This window comes from Gossypium hirsutum, chromosome D04 (assembly GCF_007990345.1).
Source record: "Gossypium hirsutum isolate 1008001.06 chromosome D04, Gossypium_hirsutum_v2.1, whole genome shotgun sequence".
Taxonomy (NCBI): Eukaryota; Viridiplantae; Streptophyta; class Magnoliopsida; order Malvales; family Malvaceae; genus Gossypium; species Gossypium hirsutum.
This window is the reverse complement of record NC_053440.1, coordinates 57,951,087-57,969,181: the sequence shown is the minus strand read 5'-3', so window position 1 is coordinate 57,969,181 and position 18,095 is coordinate 57,951,087. Positions and strand designations below refer to the sequence as shown.

Genomic DNA, 18,095 nt, shown 5'->3' with positions numbered 1-18,095 from the left:
AAGTAACAAGATATTACATCCAGTAAGTTAGGACACGACACCTCGTATTTTTGAGAGTAAGCTTGCCTTTCATTTCTTTATTTAAACCTCATTTATTTTAATTTTAAAAGGATACTCGATTACTTAGAATCAACGAGAAAAATCGAAGCTCAGTAAGTTAGGGCACGATTTTCTCGAATTCTTTAAATACGGAATATTGCCTTTACTTTCGAAAAATCCTCATATCGAGAAAACCACGTATCATATCCAACGCGTTAGGACACAACATATTGAAATCCCGATAATGAGTTTTTATTTATGTTTTTTATTAAAGAGCATTCTCGAGCATTTAGATTCAACAGAAAATTAGAACCCAGCACGTTAGGGCCCAATTCTCTCGAAGATCCCAAGTATCGAGTATTGCTTTTATTTCCAAAATTTTCCCTTTTTTTCGAATTCGGGTAAAAATTGATGTGACGAAATAACAATTACGATAATGCGAGTAAAAATAATACGAGCAAAAATAACAAAAAGTAAATATATAAAAAATCAATTATATACAATAACAAGTAAACAAACAATTTAAAATGGATATAATAATTTAAAATTTGATAATATATATATATAAATTTTAAAGTAAATAGATAAACAATTTCAAATGAATAATACATAAAGCGAGTTTACAATAAATAATGTAGAAGAATTTTAAAATCTATATTATACAAAGCAAATAAAAAAATTTATATGAATAATTTTAAAATAGATAATATATATACAAATAAAAGTGTAAAATATAGAATAAGTAGAATGGGTCTAAAATAAGGTATATAAAATAATTTTAAAATAAATAATATACAATTTAATTTAAAAGTAATAAATAAGAAGTTTAAAATATATAATACGTAAAAGAATTAAAAATAGACAATATAAATATATTTTATAATGTTAATAGTTCAAAGGTAATATAAAGAGAGTTATTCGAAATACATAATATACAATAACTTAAAATATAAAATAATTTGAAATAAATATATAACGATTTTTAAAGAATTATAAATATATAAAAAAAAGCTTGAAATAAACTATATGTATACATATATAATAGGTAAGGAATAAAGAAATAAATAATACATATAAAATAGATTAAAGTGACATATATACATAAAGTTAGTTAAAATAAATAATAAGAATTTGAATAAATAGTACATTAAAATAAGTTAGAATAGATGTAAATAAACAACATATAAAATGTTTGACATAACATATAAATGAAACATTAAAAAGGGTAATAAATGAATTAAATAGATTTAGGATATTTCCAAAAACAAATTACAATTCGGGATATAAAAGTATAAATATTGGATAGTTAATTAGGGATCAAAACGAAAACCAAACAAGATCTGAGGGCCAAATTTAAAAAAAAACAAAAGAAGATAGAAAATGGGGGTTAATTGAACGAGGTTGCGAAAGAGGAGGACTAAACGCATAAATTTCCCTTTTAGGGAAAGTGCACAGACCCCACCCTCCCAAACGACGTCATTTGGAATGATTTAAAACAAAAAAAAATTTCCTTCCTTTTCAATCTGTAGGTTCATCACTTAGTTTACAAAACTCCTCATTCCAAAAAAAACAAAAATCACCCTTCCCTTCTCTTTCAGCCCATGTCCGGCCATGGGCTCCGGTTACCGGCCGTCATGCTGACCGCCGACCACCGGCGACGGCGCCACCGTACGCGGTGGTCGGAGAGTTCAAAACTTCCCCCGTTGAACCCCCTTTTCACGTAGACAAGATTTAGGACTTGAAAAACCAAAAACTAAACCCCAAACTTCTTAAAACCACAAAGATTCTTCAACCTTTGGCTTCCTCCGTCGAAGTTTTAACCGAATCTCTAGAGATCCGCCGGCTTTCGGACTAGAGAAGCGTATGCCCAGGGTACCAACGCCAAATACGGGTAAAAATCTTTCCTTTTTATATATTTGTATATAGATTCGAAATAAATACATAAAATAAATGATAAATATAGGAAATGAAAAAATGAAACCTTTTGAAAACGTTTCTTTGATTAATCTCTGTGTTCATAACCCTTTCTTTTTTTATTTTTCTCTTTCAAAAGTCCCCCATTACATTCGATTCTTCCCCCCCATACATGAGTAGTGCTTGGGGTTTTTATAACCCGATTACCAATGCTTTTATCTCTATTTTGTTTTTTACATTATTTTTTCTTTGTTGTTGCGTCTACTTGTTGCAGGTGATGGGCACAGTGGAGTAGGTGGGAGTGTCAGATGCGTGGGGCGTGGTGGCCAAGGCTGAGGCGTGCGAGTGGCGACCGGTCAGAGGCGTGCATGCGTGAGGGGAGGTGAAGCGGCGGCAGCTACAAAGCATGAGGCTAGGGTTTTTTGTTTGGCTGAAAACTAGTATAGTTTTGGGCCATTCGGGCCTCTAAGGTTTTTATCATTATTGGGCATTTGGATTGGGTCTGTTTTTGGGTTAATTTTGTTGTAATAGTCTGTTAATTCTTTATTGGTCTTGGTCTATTTGGGTTTTATGGTCTGGGCCCGGGCAAAATTTGGGTCTTACAGAAAACATTGGGGCAAGATAGGGGATACGGTACAAGCTGCACAAGAAGAATTCGTATAGAAGTTTATTTCCTCTGTTTGATATTGATTTGAATAAGGTGTTTCAACCTTATTGCATTACTTCTATTAGATGTTGATTAGAAATAATGTTTTCTAAACCTATAAATAGACGCAATCTATATTCCTTGTAATCATTCGAATTCGACATAGTGAATTTTCTTCTCCTCTGCCCGTGGTTTTTTTCCCGAAAGGGTTTCCACCGTGTGTTCTATTTCTCTCTTTTTTCTTGCCATTGTCGACATTCTATTTTGACAACAACAAATTAAATCTTACTCAACAATCTTAAAGACTAAGGCCCCAATGTGAGAGTTGCCATCAAGTTTAATCATTACCGAGAAAACTACACTATAATTTTTCCATTTAGGGGATTAAGATCCCTGTTTGCCCTTTTATATTTGCCTATGGATACATAAAGATATATATATTTGTATTTGATACTCACTCTTAAATCCAAGCCTTGTACTTAATTGAATATGCAAAACAATTACATAAGCCATGGATGAAGCTTTATGAATCATCAGTATACATATACAAAAGAAGAAGAAGAGAGAGATTTAAAGAGAGTGAGTAAAGATGTTAAAAGCAAACTCTCCGTATGCGTGTTGGACACATACCTTATCCGAATAAACATAGGTTTTTAAATGTGTCTCCAAGGTCGCTCGGCAAGGGCAACACATTCTTTGTGTCTAAAACATCCGATAAGATGATCGATAGTCAACCCGGCAGCTTGCATGAATGAATAAACGATGACTGGCCCAACGAATCGGAATCCTCGCTTCAATAGGTCCTTGCTAATGGCTTCAGCTTTTGGGGTTCTAAGAGGAACATTTCTTGGGTACTTGTATTTGTTAATTTGTGGTTGATGATTCACATAACCCCACATGAAGCTACTAAAAGATCCCTGTTCTCTCACAATCTGTGTATTTGGGTAAAGAAAACTATTTAGTGTAATTAATTGAGTAATGAATTTCAAGTTTATGTCACTCGGTTTATGCAATCATATGCAAGAAAAAAAAGATACTCAGTAGATTTGGAGTTCGAATCTTACTATCGGCAACTGTATATCTTATTCCCACGCTAAAAGGTTTTTGAAAATTTTAATTAAGCTCTTTTGATTTTTTTTTTCAGAAATTCTTGTTAATCTCACAATTTTTTCAATACTTTTAATTAGACCTCTATTTTTTTGAAAAAAAATCTCGTTAAAGTCTTAAAATATTTGAACATTTTAGTTAGCTCTCAAAAACTTAGTTTCAAAATCCATCACCCTTAAAAAGAATCATTCAATAGGGTTGGAACTCAAATTCTAACATATCAAAGACCCTTTTTCCTAATTAGGGGTTGTCTCTCAACCCTATCGAGAGCCAGAGTGCTTAAAAAGGTGACTGTTCACTTAAGTTGAATAGAAGAATCATCAAAGAAACTAAAGAGTTTGGAATCGATGGAATTTGAACCCATGCCTTAGATAAGCATGAGTGCAAGTTGGGAACCACTTGAGCCAAACATGATCTAAGCATGTAAAACCATTTTTCCTATTCTCGAGCTAAAGAAAAACTAAAATGCAATGAACCCTAAGCTTAATTGGTTCATGCAACCACATTCATTAGGTTCAGAATTCGAATTCCAACATCTGCAACTATTTCCCTATTCCCATGCTAAGAAAAATGTAACGCAATGCAATAAACCCGAAGCTCTATTAAAATTCGAATCCTAAAATCCGCAAACTTACCTTTTGTATGCATTTGGCATTGTGTATTATGCACCTTACTCTGCTCTCAACCAACATAATAGCTTTGTTTGATGATATCTCATTGATTTCTTTATCCCCCATTTTTGCAACAATTTCAGGATCAAACCCAGCAAAAGCTTCTCTGTAAAATTATTATATAAATAAATAGAGGCAATCTTTAGTCCAATATTCACCTTGAATTATACATATTTTAATGATATCACCAAATTAATCTAATTACATAATTTTTCTCGATACGACAGAGATTAAATAGAGATTAGTGTTAATTAAAATTTTGAATCTGATACAAAAGCATTAAAAGGTGTATAATTGAATTAGAATTTATATATTCTTTAAATAAAAATCGGAGAATAACATACCTATAAAGTTCTTTTTTTTTCAAAATTTCGGTCCAATTGTAATCCATCAACATACCGGACAAGGCAAGCAGTTCGAATAATTGCCTGTTTGATCATTATAACTTTAAGATATCAAAAAAAATCATAATTTAGTGAAAATCATTGTGATTTTATTGAATTAGAAGAACTCACTTGTCATCATAAACTGGAACTCCCCATTGTTCATCATGAAATGATATGTACGCTTTATCTGCATCAAGAAAACTTTTGTTAGTTTTACCGAAATTTAAATGGTTTAATTCTAGTTTTAATCACTTAAGTATGCTAAAAATTCAAATACTTGATGTTGATATCAGTACCATGGAGGTCCTCGTATTAAGATTTAAATTGTATTTTTCTCCTTCTATTTAAAAATGGATAAATTAGTCCTTGTATGTAAAAATTCCACCCATTTGTAAAGTTAAAAATCGGTGCGATTGACGGAATAATCAGCATGTGTACCTCATGTTGATGTAGAGGACCAATATTTAACAATAGAAATTGATGAAATTTTTAACTAAAAGACCTAATTGCTCTTTGATTTAATATATAGGGACTAATTTATCTATTTTTTAGTAGAGGAGGCAAAATGCAATCTAACTTCTAGTATAGGAGCCTCTATGATACTCTTACCTGAAAAAGTAAAGGGACTAAAACCAGAATTAAACCTATTTAAATCCTTACGTATTTCTCAGTTTCTATAGGAGAGGACCTATATAAATATAAATAAATTTATGTAGAGATTAGAGAAGTCTCAACTGCAAGACAATGATAGGTGACAAAGACAAGTTTCCTGTTGACTAATTAGGTTGTCTGAATATTGCAAGTGTTCTATCTTTTCAGTTTAATTTGACTTCAAATTTTTTCACAATATTCCCATAGCTTAACCACTCAGAAAGCAATGGTCAACGAATTAGCAGCAAAGTGTTATATATATATATATATATTCATACTTAAATCTAAATTAAACATAAATAAAATATTTTTAAAAATAAGTATTTGATTGCAAAAACAATGATGGAAATTGAAGTAATTAAAAAAAGAAAATTTATTTTCAGATTGTTGTAGATCTAAACTTAAAAATTAATTTAAATATCTTGTATGAACCTGATCCGAACTTAACCCATCAACATCTCTAGTTTAAATAGATTGAGGAGATTTTTGGTTGGATTTTAGCTAAAAATTAATTAAGAAGGACAAAGATCTAAAAACCAGCTATCAAACCATAGTGGTTGAGATGCTTCATAATAAAAATTAATGACCATTATTAGTATTGTTTAAATATATTTGTTGAACATTATCAATATAATGATAAATTGAACGACCAAATTATTCCGAATTGGAAAAGCTAAATTATGACCACCATTAATTTAATTGTATGATCACTGCCAAATTAAGATTCTATAAAACTATTTTTGGTACCATATGCTTAAATAATTCATAATTTGGTATGCAATATATCAAACAATATAGTATATTTGATATTTCATTTATCCATGTATTTTAATCTTATCAGGAGTGAAGTTAGAAATTTTTTTGAGATTAATAGGTTAAAATATAATTTTACTATATATTTAGCATAAATATCTAATTTTAGGAGGATCGAGTCATTGCCAGCTCTCCTAATCTCGATATATGTGTTTAAGACATATTCGTAAAGATACCAATAAGGTAAAGTAGAGCAAATTTTTACTCAATCCCTAATTTATTTTTTATATCTAAACATGATTTCGATCCAAACCCAAACATTTTAATTAGAAACCCATCTTGTCTTGAATTCGATTTAAAAAGAAAAAAAAAACTCTCATTTAAGATAATGTCTTGAAATTTGATGAGTTGATATTATTTTTCCGTCCCTACATATTCAGACAGGAGTACATAGTGTATGACTACTAAAACCAGTTGTCCGTTAAAAAAAATAAAATACTAGGTATTGTTAACTTACCACTGTTCTTTGTAATCCAATGGCATCTCCTAAGTTCCCCATTGTTAGGATGTTCTTGTTGTTGTTTTGGTTGCTGAGTTTGTCGTAGATTTTTAACAATCGGGACGAAGGCTCTCCGCTCATGATGAGGCGCGATCAAGCTAAGAGCTAACGAAATCCTTTGCTCCAACGGTGTAGTACTCGAATGATCTGTAATCGTTGAATCATTCGAGTTCTGCGACAAAGACAACGACAACGACGACAACGACAAAGACGAGCTACTTCGTTGAAACCCGATAGGGTAGATTTTCTTCAAGTTCTTCGACGGTACCGGACTTTCCATTGGCTTTTCTTTTCCTTTCTTCTCCATAACATGTTTCCTAACATTGGCTTTAGACATGTTGGAGAAAAACATGGAGATCTCTTTGTTTTTCATTTGTGTACTAAACATGAGTTTGTTTTTTTTTTTTTTTAAATTAGGGTTTTATAAAAGCTGCCATGGCTAAGTTGGTGAACTATGAATTTCACTATCAATTATAACATTTTTCTTTTTGCATATTTATTAAGCAAAATAAAAAAAAATTGCAGTAGGTTGGAAAGTTGAATAAATTATATATTTTTAGTTCATCCGAAAGAACAATTATTTAATATTCTAAATTATTGAAGTAGACCTTTAAGCTAATCTGATTTTAAATTTAATGAAGTTACATGCATAATTTATATCATATATATAAAGGTCAACTCATGTTTTAAATATTTATTTGTGTTTTTCTTTGGTAGTTTAATACATAATTTAGTTAATTATGAAAGATAATGACAAATGATGTTGAAGGATTATTTCTTTAACAACAATAAAGTCCTATTTTTTAATCAAAATTTAATTTAATTAATTCCAATAGTCAATTTTATTAAATAACACCCAATTTAAAATTTAAATATAAGAAAAAAGGCCAAATTTCTCTTATTTGGAATTAAAACAAAATATCCTATCAACTATTTACGATAATAATTAAATAAATTTAATCATGAGTCGAAACTATTTATTAAATTAATTTATTGTGAAAGGTGAATTTTAGGTGTAATGGTGAAAACATGTTTGATTTAGTGGCATTTTAGTTGCAGTGTTTTGTCTGAATGCAAACAGGAACAATGGGGTCCAATTTGTTAATTCTTAAATTTCACTCCTTAGCCCTTGAGGTTTTGAGGCAAACTTGTGGCCTGCATTGACAAAGAAATCTTGACATATCATCGCATATATGCTACATTATTGTTTTTACATGTTACTTAAAAACTACAGTAAATAAATTTAATGTAAGTTATTTACGTCAATATTAAAATTTTAAATTTTAAAGATTAAATCTATATCTTTATGCACGGTACAAATTTAAAAACTCAAAAAGTGTAAGGATTGTTGATCAGTTCAAAAGGCATTGGGATTAAAATTGTCTAAATTAAAGTACAATAACTAAATTCATAACTTACGCATAATACATGGACTTACAACAAAATTTAACTAATATTTAAATGTTGTATGATGTTTAGACACGTTAATTTTGACCCCAACCTGAAAACTTATTCAGCCCGAATCTATATGTAATTCAATCAGATTTGATCATAAAAAGTTTAATAACTTAATCCGATAAACCCAAATCTAAAATTAACTCCAACCCAAAATTAAACCAAATTCGAAATCCATCCAAAACCAAATTCATATTTTTTAATGAATTTTTTAAAAAAATAAAAATAAATATCCGAGAAAAAATATTTAATAATATGTAGGATTAGTTGATGAACAATGATTATCTTTGGTAAGATTTGTCTTTTCTATTTTTCGCATCTGTTATTTCTGTTTTCAATTTGCTATCCTCCAACTAACAAATATTGATGCTTTAATCACCAAATATTTCCTATTAAATCGGTTGTCCTTTTTTTAAATTTTATTATTATTTAAAATCATCATTAAATATATCCGTAATGATTTTTTATTCCAGATTAAAAAAATTACTCCATAATTATCTATTTCTTAATCTCGCTTGTCAGTGACAAATGACATTAAGTTTTGGATAGAAAATTTTAGACTTGTTTTCTAAAGCTAAGTCTAACCCGAAAAATAAGTTTAAAATTTTGTCCAAGCCCGATAAAGGTAAAAATGTTAAACCTGAGCCCGGCTCGATCTGCTTGCATTAAATTATTTTATATTATTTTTTTATATATAAATAATTTTAAAAATATAATATATCAAATACACTAAAAATATTAAAGTAAATGTTTCCCTCTACATAAAAAAAAGTCTTAATACTTAAATAACACTAAGATAATTACAAGTTAGCAAGTAAATACCTCTAAATAGTAATAAAATTAATAACATCAAAATAATAGCAATATAATAGAAAAATGATTGCAAAACAACGTCAAAATGGCAACAAACAGCAATGAAAAAAAAAGTAAGCAAATTCAGGGTGGACCCAAGCCAAAAATCTTATCATGGGCTCAACCCGTTTAGAAAAAATACATTAGTTTTTGCCCAAACCCTCTCACCTTTGGGCAAGCCTTCGGACCTGAGCGGGTAGCCCACCTACCCGCTCAGGTCTAGTTTTGAAGAAGCTAATTAAAATTTTAAAATTTTTGAGATATTTAATGAAAATTTTTAATTTTTTATAAGTCTAATGAGAATTTAAATAGAAATAGGAGTTTAATTAAAATTTTCAAAAACTTTGAAGAGAGCAAGGCGATTTGTGCCTCTAATAACTCGTTAACTTATGGAGTTAAAAAACACATAGCATTAATTATTTAATATATAAAAATAATGGGAAAAAATACTATATTTAAATTACAAATTTTCTTCTCACTTAATTTTGTTTTTAATATTTTATTTTGTCAATGTCTATTTTTAGCCCAAAGGATCCAAATTAATGCTAACTAAACATTTTAAAAATTGTCGGACCGGACCAATTGAATGCTCAGCTCTTAGGACATATCTAATTTAAACACGGTTAATGCAATATATTTAAGACAGTTATATGTTTGTCTTTAATATGTTGACATAATTTTGTTATATTCATATTTAATAAATTTATTATATTTATACATTAATTTGATGGTAAAAGAATCGATTTTTAATTAAATTTTAAAATAAAAATATTTTAACAAAGTTTTTTTCGAGAATAAATATTTTAATAAAGTTATATTATTAATTTAAGAGCATGAATATTCTCCAACTTCGTTCAAATTTAAAGTAATTATTTTTTGGTTGAAATATGTTATAGGTATTGTATTCTTCATAAATTTAGAATTTAGTCCTTGTACTTTTCTGATTACATAATTCAAGTTCAATTTTTAACTTTTTTTTGTTAAATTGGTTGGTATGATATTTTGAAATTAAAAAAAAACTTGATAGCAATGTAACTAAAAAAGAGATGTTATAATGAATTTGAATTTAATAAAATAAATTTTAACAGTGTTAATAGTTGGACTTAAATTTTGAAATTTGAAAAAGAGAGGAACAAATTTCTAAAAATGAAAGTACAAGGACTAAATTCCTAATTTATGCATATGACATATTTTAACCTTATTTTTTATTCCAACAATTACAAAGTCTCAGTTTACTAGTTAAAGCAGAGGCCTTGAATCTGTGAGTATTTAGGGACTAATTTTTAAAAGTAAAAATAGATGAATTTTTTAACAAAAGGACCAGTTTCCTCATTTATCTAACGTAAAATGACTAATTTGTCAATTTTTTTTAAAAGAGGGAGCAAAATACAGTCTAACTCCTAATAAAAAGGCCTCCAAGTTCTTTTACCCACAAATATACAAGTTGTACCAAAATGACGCCGTTTCCAGTTATATATGAACCGAACCTTACAATCCCTCAATTTTTTATCGGTACCTTTAAAATTGCCGGGAAAATAACGCCTTTTTAAATCTTAAACCCTAATTTTCAAATCTAATCCCCTGTTTTCCCAGATTCCCTTTGAAACAAACCCTTGATTCTATTAAATAATTATCGCACTACTGAAATTAACATCCTAAAACCTTAAAACGTGCTTTTTTTTCCATGCTCGACAAATGGAAAACCCTTCGGTTACCTATCAAGACCTCACATTCTCCCCCCCCCCTTCTTCGGTAGCCTTTGTCAATGCGGTTTCCGTTGAATTGCTCGAGATTTGTATCAACACACTGTTGAGTATGTCTTTGAGCCGATTCTGTGTTTGTGCCTTTTTCTAATTTTGCTGTTACTATCTTCTGACTCTGCTGCTATTAATTCTGAATAAATCTCCTAATGCTTAGGAGCATGCTGTTACAAGCTTTGTATATAAAAGGATGCCTCTGAGTCATTAAAATTCATAGCTTCATTCTTTCTTTCTCACTTTGTCTATAAATTGAAAGCTTGATTTTCCATTGGTATTCTTTGAATTTCACGGTTCTTCGAAGGCCCCCATGTTTTGGCGGGACAGAGGTTTGGTTCAGAGCTAATGTTAAAAGAGGAAAGTACTGATTCCACTTCTGGATTTTGGTTTCTGTTCATAGAAAATTTGTTATATATATTGGTGGTTGGATTTGTGTCGAAATAGGCTCGTTTTTCCGTCTGGGTAACAATCAGCTTTTGAAGCTGCCAACAGCTTGATAGGCTGTTCATATATCAAGAATATACCATTCATTTCAATGATTTTATAATTGTAAGTGTGCTTTCCTGCCCTCTTTTTACTAGCTATGCACTAATTTATTGATAATGATAGTTTGTCAATAAATAGAAAATGTAGGATGTAAAACAGAGAACAAGAAGGTTGCTTCTGCTTATTTTAATGCATGTTTTGATCCACACTAAACCTTAGACTGAAACCCTATGGTGTAGGATGAGTTCTACTATCTAATTAGGCTACCTCAGCTGGATTCAATTTCCTTTGAAACTATATACGCATGTACATGTATATCTATATTTACTCATGCAGGCTCATTGATGCATGCATGTAACCTCTTGGTAGATAATGTTGCATCAAGAAACTTAAACAAAGCTCAATATCTTCTGATTGAATTGTTCTAGGTAAGACAGGACACGATCTTTCATGTCTGGTTTTCATACAGTCTACTTTTCTTCCCTCATGTCTTATTTATCAGAAATGAAAACATAGGTCCTCCTGTTTATGTACGAGTATCAGTTACAACATGTTTAGATGTATTTTTCCTCACACTATCCTCTCATGAGGTGTTTGTTTATTTTGAAATAGAAAACATAATATCTTCTCCGATAAAATAAAAGGATTTATCACCCTCCTAGTTGACCCAATTCTTCCACAAATCTATCCAAGTCTTTCATGGAGCTTTCCCCATGACTCACTGCTGCCAAAGCCTTCTCTTTGAGATCTTTTGCCTTGGCCTTCATCCCTCCACCCTCAGTCATAAACTCGGCAATGGCTCGGCCTAGTTCATCAGAGTCAGGAACTGAGTCTGCACCCTCACACTCCCTAACACCCACACCTATATTATCCACCAAGAGCCTGGCGTTCAGAAACTGGTCAGCCTCCATAGGCCCAGCCAATATCATGACTCCACTCACTATCCCTTCCAAAACCGAGTTCCACCCACAATGACTCAGAAATCCACCCACTGCTTTGTGGTTCAGTACCAACCCTTGCGTTGCCCACCCCTTTTATCACCAAACCTTGACCTGCGGTTCGTTGCTCGAACCCGTAGGGTACTACTCCGAACCCTTCGACCTGCTGTTGGGTTGTGCCTGATTTCACCACCCAGATAAATCGTGTGGCACTCTTTTCAAGCCCGTTAGCCAAGGCTTCCATTTGTTCTTTTCTCAACAGCTTTTGACTCCCAAAACAAACATAAACAACTGAACCATCGGGGCATCGATCAAGCCAAGTCAAGACCTGGTCATTCATCTCAGACACTGAACCTGAATTGCCTCGATCCGATACATCAGGGCCTTAAACTTAGTGGTCCAACACTGAAAACACGATTATGACCTACATGTGTCTTCAACCACTGAACATATTCAGCTTCCAAATCTTCAAAGGAATTTATAAAACAACCCCAGCTCTTTGTATTTGCAACATGTCCATCCTTGATCATCTCCAAATCGGGATCCGATGGTTTTGTAGAGCTTAAACAAGGATGGCAAATGTTCCTGCTTGAAGGCAGGGGATCCAGGTAAATTACCGAACTCTATTTCACTCAAAGACTTCACTTTTTCAACGTTGTTCCAAATATAATCAAAGATAGAACCCACAGGCCACAAATGCACCAGAAGAGTAGAAAGTGAGTCTGGGTATTTGCAAGCGGGTTGCAAGGCATTGAGTCCAACCAATGAAGAAATCAGAGACGATGGCAACCGGCGGTTCAGAGTGAGAGTCGAACCACTCCACTAATGGGTCATGAAGTTTGCCTAAAGCTACCATGATGGGGAGGTTACCACTGTTGCCAAGGTCTTTAACATGTTCAACGCCTGGTGGGATGAGAGGGTGAGAAGGGAAAGGGAAAACAAGGGGAGTAATGGGAGGGTGAGAAGAGAGGAGAGGAGAAAGGAAAGGGAGGTTTTTAGGGGTGACTAAGATGGTGATGGTTAGCCCCCGGAGAGCAAGTTGGTGGGTGAGGTTTAGGAGGGCAAGCATGTGGCCTTGAGCTGGGTATGGGAACACCAAGATGTGAGGGTGAGGGTTGGGTCTAGTAGCAGTGGTGGCCATGGTGGCTGGTTGATAATGGCTCAATGGTCGACACGCGAAGAGAGGTAGCTGGTTTCGGTGATGATGGAATGAAGAAGATAAAATAGCAGAGTTGTAAAGACTGGAGAGTGGAGACCAAAGACTTCACCATTGAGTCAGTGACGGTGGACAACAATATGACTTTTTTTTAAATTTACGAAAAATTGTAGATTTACTCCAAGAACTTTAATATCAATTTTAGTCCTTGTACTTTTTGAATTTGTCAACTTTAGCCCCTATACTTTTCGAATTTTGAGATTTTAGTCTTGACCCATATAGTAGCCGTTAAATCCAGTTGTTTAAATTCAACCACTAGTCTTGTACTATGTGTATAGTTATAGATTTAGTTTATATTCTTAGATCATTCTAAGTTTCTATTTTTTTCGAAATTTGAAGTTACAGTCTTAACGCAAATAATAGTTACTAATTCATTAATTGAATTTTTGGTAAGTAATATGTGGAAAATAATATTACACATATGATAATGTGTTTTACCACAATCTAGCAATTGCCGTTTGGTGAGAATTTAAAATTTGAAAATTTGAAAAGTAAAAGCACTAAAAATACCAAATTAAAATACATGGATTAAATCCACAATTTTTGTAAAATATAGGGTCTAATAGCAGAATTTAACATTTTTTCTTATTTGGGTAAATACCTAAATTTGATTTAGAGTTAGAGGTGAAACAGTACAATTATTTTGGGTAAACCACAAAAATATCATTAAATTATTGCCTTCATTTTATTTTGGTCATTGAACTATTAAATTTTTTATTTAGTCAAAATTTTTGAAATCAAATATTTTCATCACTCAAAGCTGATTTGAAAATCTTTTATCGATTTAATAAAAAATTTAGCCCTTAAATGTTTACACATTATATCAATTTAATCCTAAATATAAAATACTCAACAAATTAGCCTTAATGTTTACAAAATTTATCATTTTATTTTAAATTTTTAAAAATTAATATAATGTGTAAACACTTGAGGGCTAAATCTTTCTTTCTTTCTTTCTTTCTTTTTATTTAAGATTTATGATTATCCTTTTAACAATATCTTTTATAAAGTTTGAATCTGAGTTTTCTCTCTAAAAAAATTAATATGTCTTACCACTACATTTAACATTTATTGACACAATTCATCTAATTCATTAAGAAAAGATTACGTTCGGATAGTATCCCATACATAATAGAATTTAAGCCTAAATAAATTTTAACAAAACTTACATATAATTTACATGTTTGGGACTTGAATTTGAACCTTCAAAATTTTAAGAGTTGGATTTTTCCATTTCAATCAAGTTCTTGTTAGTCTTTTAGCTCCTTTTATTGTTTAACAAATATTTTTATTAATATTTAAATATATTCAATGGGATGTCACATATTTCAAAATGTGTATTTGACTAATGATTCCATGTTCACCATGCTTTCATTCTAAGCAAAAGTATAGTAATGAAAAAAAAAAGATTCTCCCCCTTTTGTCATGTCAAAATCAATTGCAAACACAATTTTCAATTTTATGTCTACTAAAAGTAAATAATATGTCCCTACCATAAGCTATGTTTGAGACTTTAATACAACAAGACCATAAAAATGCAAGAACTTAAAAATAAAGTGATAGACCTATTCATGAACTGGGCGATTCGGTTAGGTTCGAAGGCTCTTTTAAAATTTGAAAGGGTTTGGGTAAAAATTTTAGGCGCGAAAAATGGGCTTGAGCAAAAAAATTAGACCGTTTAAAATATAGGTTGGGCTTGGGCTTGAATATTCAATGTCTGAGCCTGACCCGTTTTTAAGTATATAATATGTAATTTAAACACATTAAAAAGTAAACCTATATACTAAATATGTAATACTACTTTAATATAAATATTAAAATAATATTAAGATGATTATATAAAAATTTTCAATAAATAAAAAAAATATATAATTATTAAATATTAAAATAAAAAATTTTAAATTTTTTTTATAAATAATGTGGGCTGATCTAAAATGGGTTTTGATTAGTTTTTGCAAATTTAAACAGGTTTAAACAAAATTTTAGACTTATATTTCGGATCAAACTAAGCTTGGGAGCAAGTATAAAAATTAACTCAAACCTATTTTAGGTTCAAACCTGACCCGACTCGACACATGTAGTCTCCAAAAATAAGCAAGAAGTAGACAATAGACATAATTCTGAAAGATCTAAAATTAGCCCTAAGCCAACCTAAGTAAATGAAAAAACCGAATCATTCCATCATCCCCGTCTCTAAATTTAGAAATCTATTCCAAATTAGTCTAAATATGAATAATCTCAACATAAATTATCTTCATTTAGATCTTCCAGTAATGGGGGCAAAAGATGAATCAAGTCAGAAGCTGAGCAATATCAAGCCGCAAAGTATGAAAGTCTGTAAGTACACTACTTAACTATTGATGTCACTAAAAATCCATAGAAGCAGAATTTGAAGCTTTTGAGGTGGAGAAACTTATATGCATACATGGATGATAATGAAGCATCAAGAAACTTGAACAAAGCACCATCTCTTCTGATTTAATTGCTCTAGGTAAGACATGACACCATCTTTCATATTTTCATACTTGCTTCTGTTTATGTTCTTCATGGTTGTTTTGTTATTTGTTCACCTGCGAATGCTTAACTGCAGATTCTTATCACGACAAACAATATATATAGATATATTTTACAAAGAAAAGATATCCCAAAAGGATTTATCACCTTCCAAGTTGACCCAATTCTTTCACAAATTTAACCAAATCATTCATAGAGCTTCCCCCATGACTCACTGCTGCAAAAGCCTTCTCTTTCAGATCTTTCGCCTTGGTCTTCATTCCTCCACCCTCAGTCATAGCCTCGGAGATGACTCGGCCTAGTTCATCTGAGTTAGGAACCGAGTCCGCACCCTCACACACCCTCACACCCACTCCCATATCATCCACCAAAAGCCTGGCGTTCACAAACTGGTCAGCCTCCATAGGCCAAGCCAACATCATGACTCCCCCCACTATCGCTTCCGAAACCGAGTTCCACCCACAATGACTCAGGAATCCACCCACTGCCTTGTGGTTCAGTATCAAGGCCTGAGGTGCCCACCCTTTTACCACCAAACCTTGACCTGCGTTTCGTTGCTCGAACCCATCGGGTACAACTCCAAACCCTTCGACATGCTGTTGGGTTGTACTCGGTTTCACCACCCAGATAAAACGTGTGTCACTCTTTTCAAGCCCACTAGCCAAGGCTTCCATTTGTTCTTTTCTCAACAGCTTTTGACTCCCAAAGCAAACATAAACAACAGAACCATCAGGGCATTGATTGAGCCAAGTCATGACTTGGTCATTCAGGTCAGAACTCGAACCCGAATTGCCCCTATCCGAGACATCGGGGCCTATCAAACTTAGTGGTCCAACATTGAAAACACGATCATGAGCTACATGTGTCTTCAACCATTGAACATATTCACCTTCCAAAGCATCAAAGGAATTTAAAACATAACCCCAACTCTTTGTATTTGCAAGAAGTCCATCCTTGACAAACTCCCAGTCAGGATCTGATCTTTTGTAGAGCTTAAACAAAGATGGCAAATGTTCTTGCTTGAAAACCGGTGAACCAGGTAAATGACCAAACTCAACTTCACTCAAACATTTCACTTTTTCAACATTGTTCCAAATATAATCAAACACAGAAACCAGAAAAGCTCGTGTAGAGAAGAAAGCAAGTCTAGGTATTTGCAAGCGGGTAGCTAGGTGTTGAGTCCAACCGAGGAAGAAATCAGAAATGATGGCAACTGGAGGATTAGACTGAGAGTTGAACCAGTTGAACAAAGGGTCTTCAAGTTTGCCTAAAGCGGCCACATGATAAGGCGGTTCCCACAGTTGCCAACGTCTTTAACATGTTCAACACCTGGTGGGATGAGAGGGTGAGAAGGGAAAGGGGAAACAAGGGGAGTAATGGAAGAAGGGTGAGAAGAGAGGAGAGGAGAAAGGAAAGGTAGGTTTTTAGGGGTGACTAAGATGGTGATGGTTAGGCCATGGAGAGCTAGTTGGTGAGTGAGGTCCAGGAGGGCAAGCATGTGGCCTTGAGCTGGGTATGGGAACACCAAGATGTGAGGGTGAGGGTTGGATCTGGTGGCAGCGGTGGCCATGGTGGCTGGTTGATAATGGCTCAATGGTCAACACACGAAGAGAGGTAGGTAGCTGGTGCCAGTGATGATAGAATTCAGAAGATAAAATAGCTGAGTTGTAAAGACTGGAGAGTGGAGACCAAAGACTTCATCAATGGGGTCGACAAGTCAACAATATGAATTTTTTTTTTGTTAAACTTTACTATTAGTAATCAATTTTAATTTCTCTACTTTCGAATTTGAAAAATTTAATCCTAATCCAAACAACATCACTTAAATTCGTTTGTTTAAATTTAATTATTAGTAATGTATTATGTGTATAGTTATAGATTTAGTCTATATTCACCAATTGAATCATTTTAAATCCTTATACTTTTCAATTTTTAAAATTTTAATCTTAACGCAAATAAAAATTATTAATCCATTAATTAAATCTTTAGTGAGTAATTTGTAGAATTAATAAGCTGACATGGCTTTACACATACTAATGTGTTGGCCACATCAAATTTTAAAAATAGCATAACTTAATGAATCTAACAATTGTCATTTGGTAACGATTGAAATTTTAAAATTTGAAAAGTAAAAGAACTTAAATTACATCA

At 32.2% G+C, this 18,095-nt stretch overlaps 1 protein-coding gene and 2 pseudogenes across 1 annotated transcript; all 3 read right to left on the bottom strand.

Moving 5' to 3' along the window:
- Positions 1-3,043: 3,043 nt before the first annotated feature.
- LOC107898339 (DNA-3-methyladenine glycosylase 1) lies at positions 3,044-7,128 on the bottom strand. Its single transcript, XM_016823851.2, has 5 exons — positions 6,685-7,128; positions 4,893-4,950; positions 4,722-4,805; positions 4,342-4,483; positions 3,044-3,531 (listed from the first exon to the last, which is right to left on the bottom strand). Exons 1-5 carry the CDS (start codon positions 7,112-7,114, stop codon positions 3,253-3,255), a joined length of 993 nt encoding a protein of 330 aa, XP_016679340.1. The 5' UTR covers positions 7,115-7,128; the 3' UTR covers positions 3,044-3,252.
- Positions 7,129-10,586: 3,458 nt separating this feature from the next.
- LOC107898740 (UDP-glycosyltransferase 89A2-like) lies at positions 10,587-13,781 on the bottom strand (annotated as a pseudogene).
- A 1,843-nt stretch (positions 13,782-15,624) lies between these two features.
- On the bottom strand, positions 15,625-17,821 carry LOC107898741 (UDP-glycosyltransferase 89A2-like; annotated as a pseudogene).
- Between the last annotated feature and the right edge of the window lie 274 nt (positions 17,822-18,095).

Bases quoted from the DNA above. Each gene is read 5' to 3' on its own strand.
- LOC107898339 (XM_016823851.2), bottom strand. From the start codon at position 7,114: ATGTTTAGTACACAAATGAAAAACAAAGAGATCTCCATGTTTTTCTCC. The intron at 4,951-6,684 runs GTAAGTTAACAA...TTCTTGATGCAG, and splicing joins TTGGATTACAAAGAACAGTG to ATAAAGCGTACATATCATTT. The intron at 4,484-4,721 runs GTATGTTATTCT...ATAATTTTACAG, and splicing joins AAAAAAAAAGAACTTTATAG to AGAAGCTTTTGCTGGGTTTG.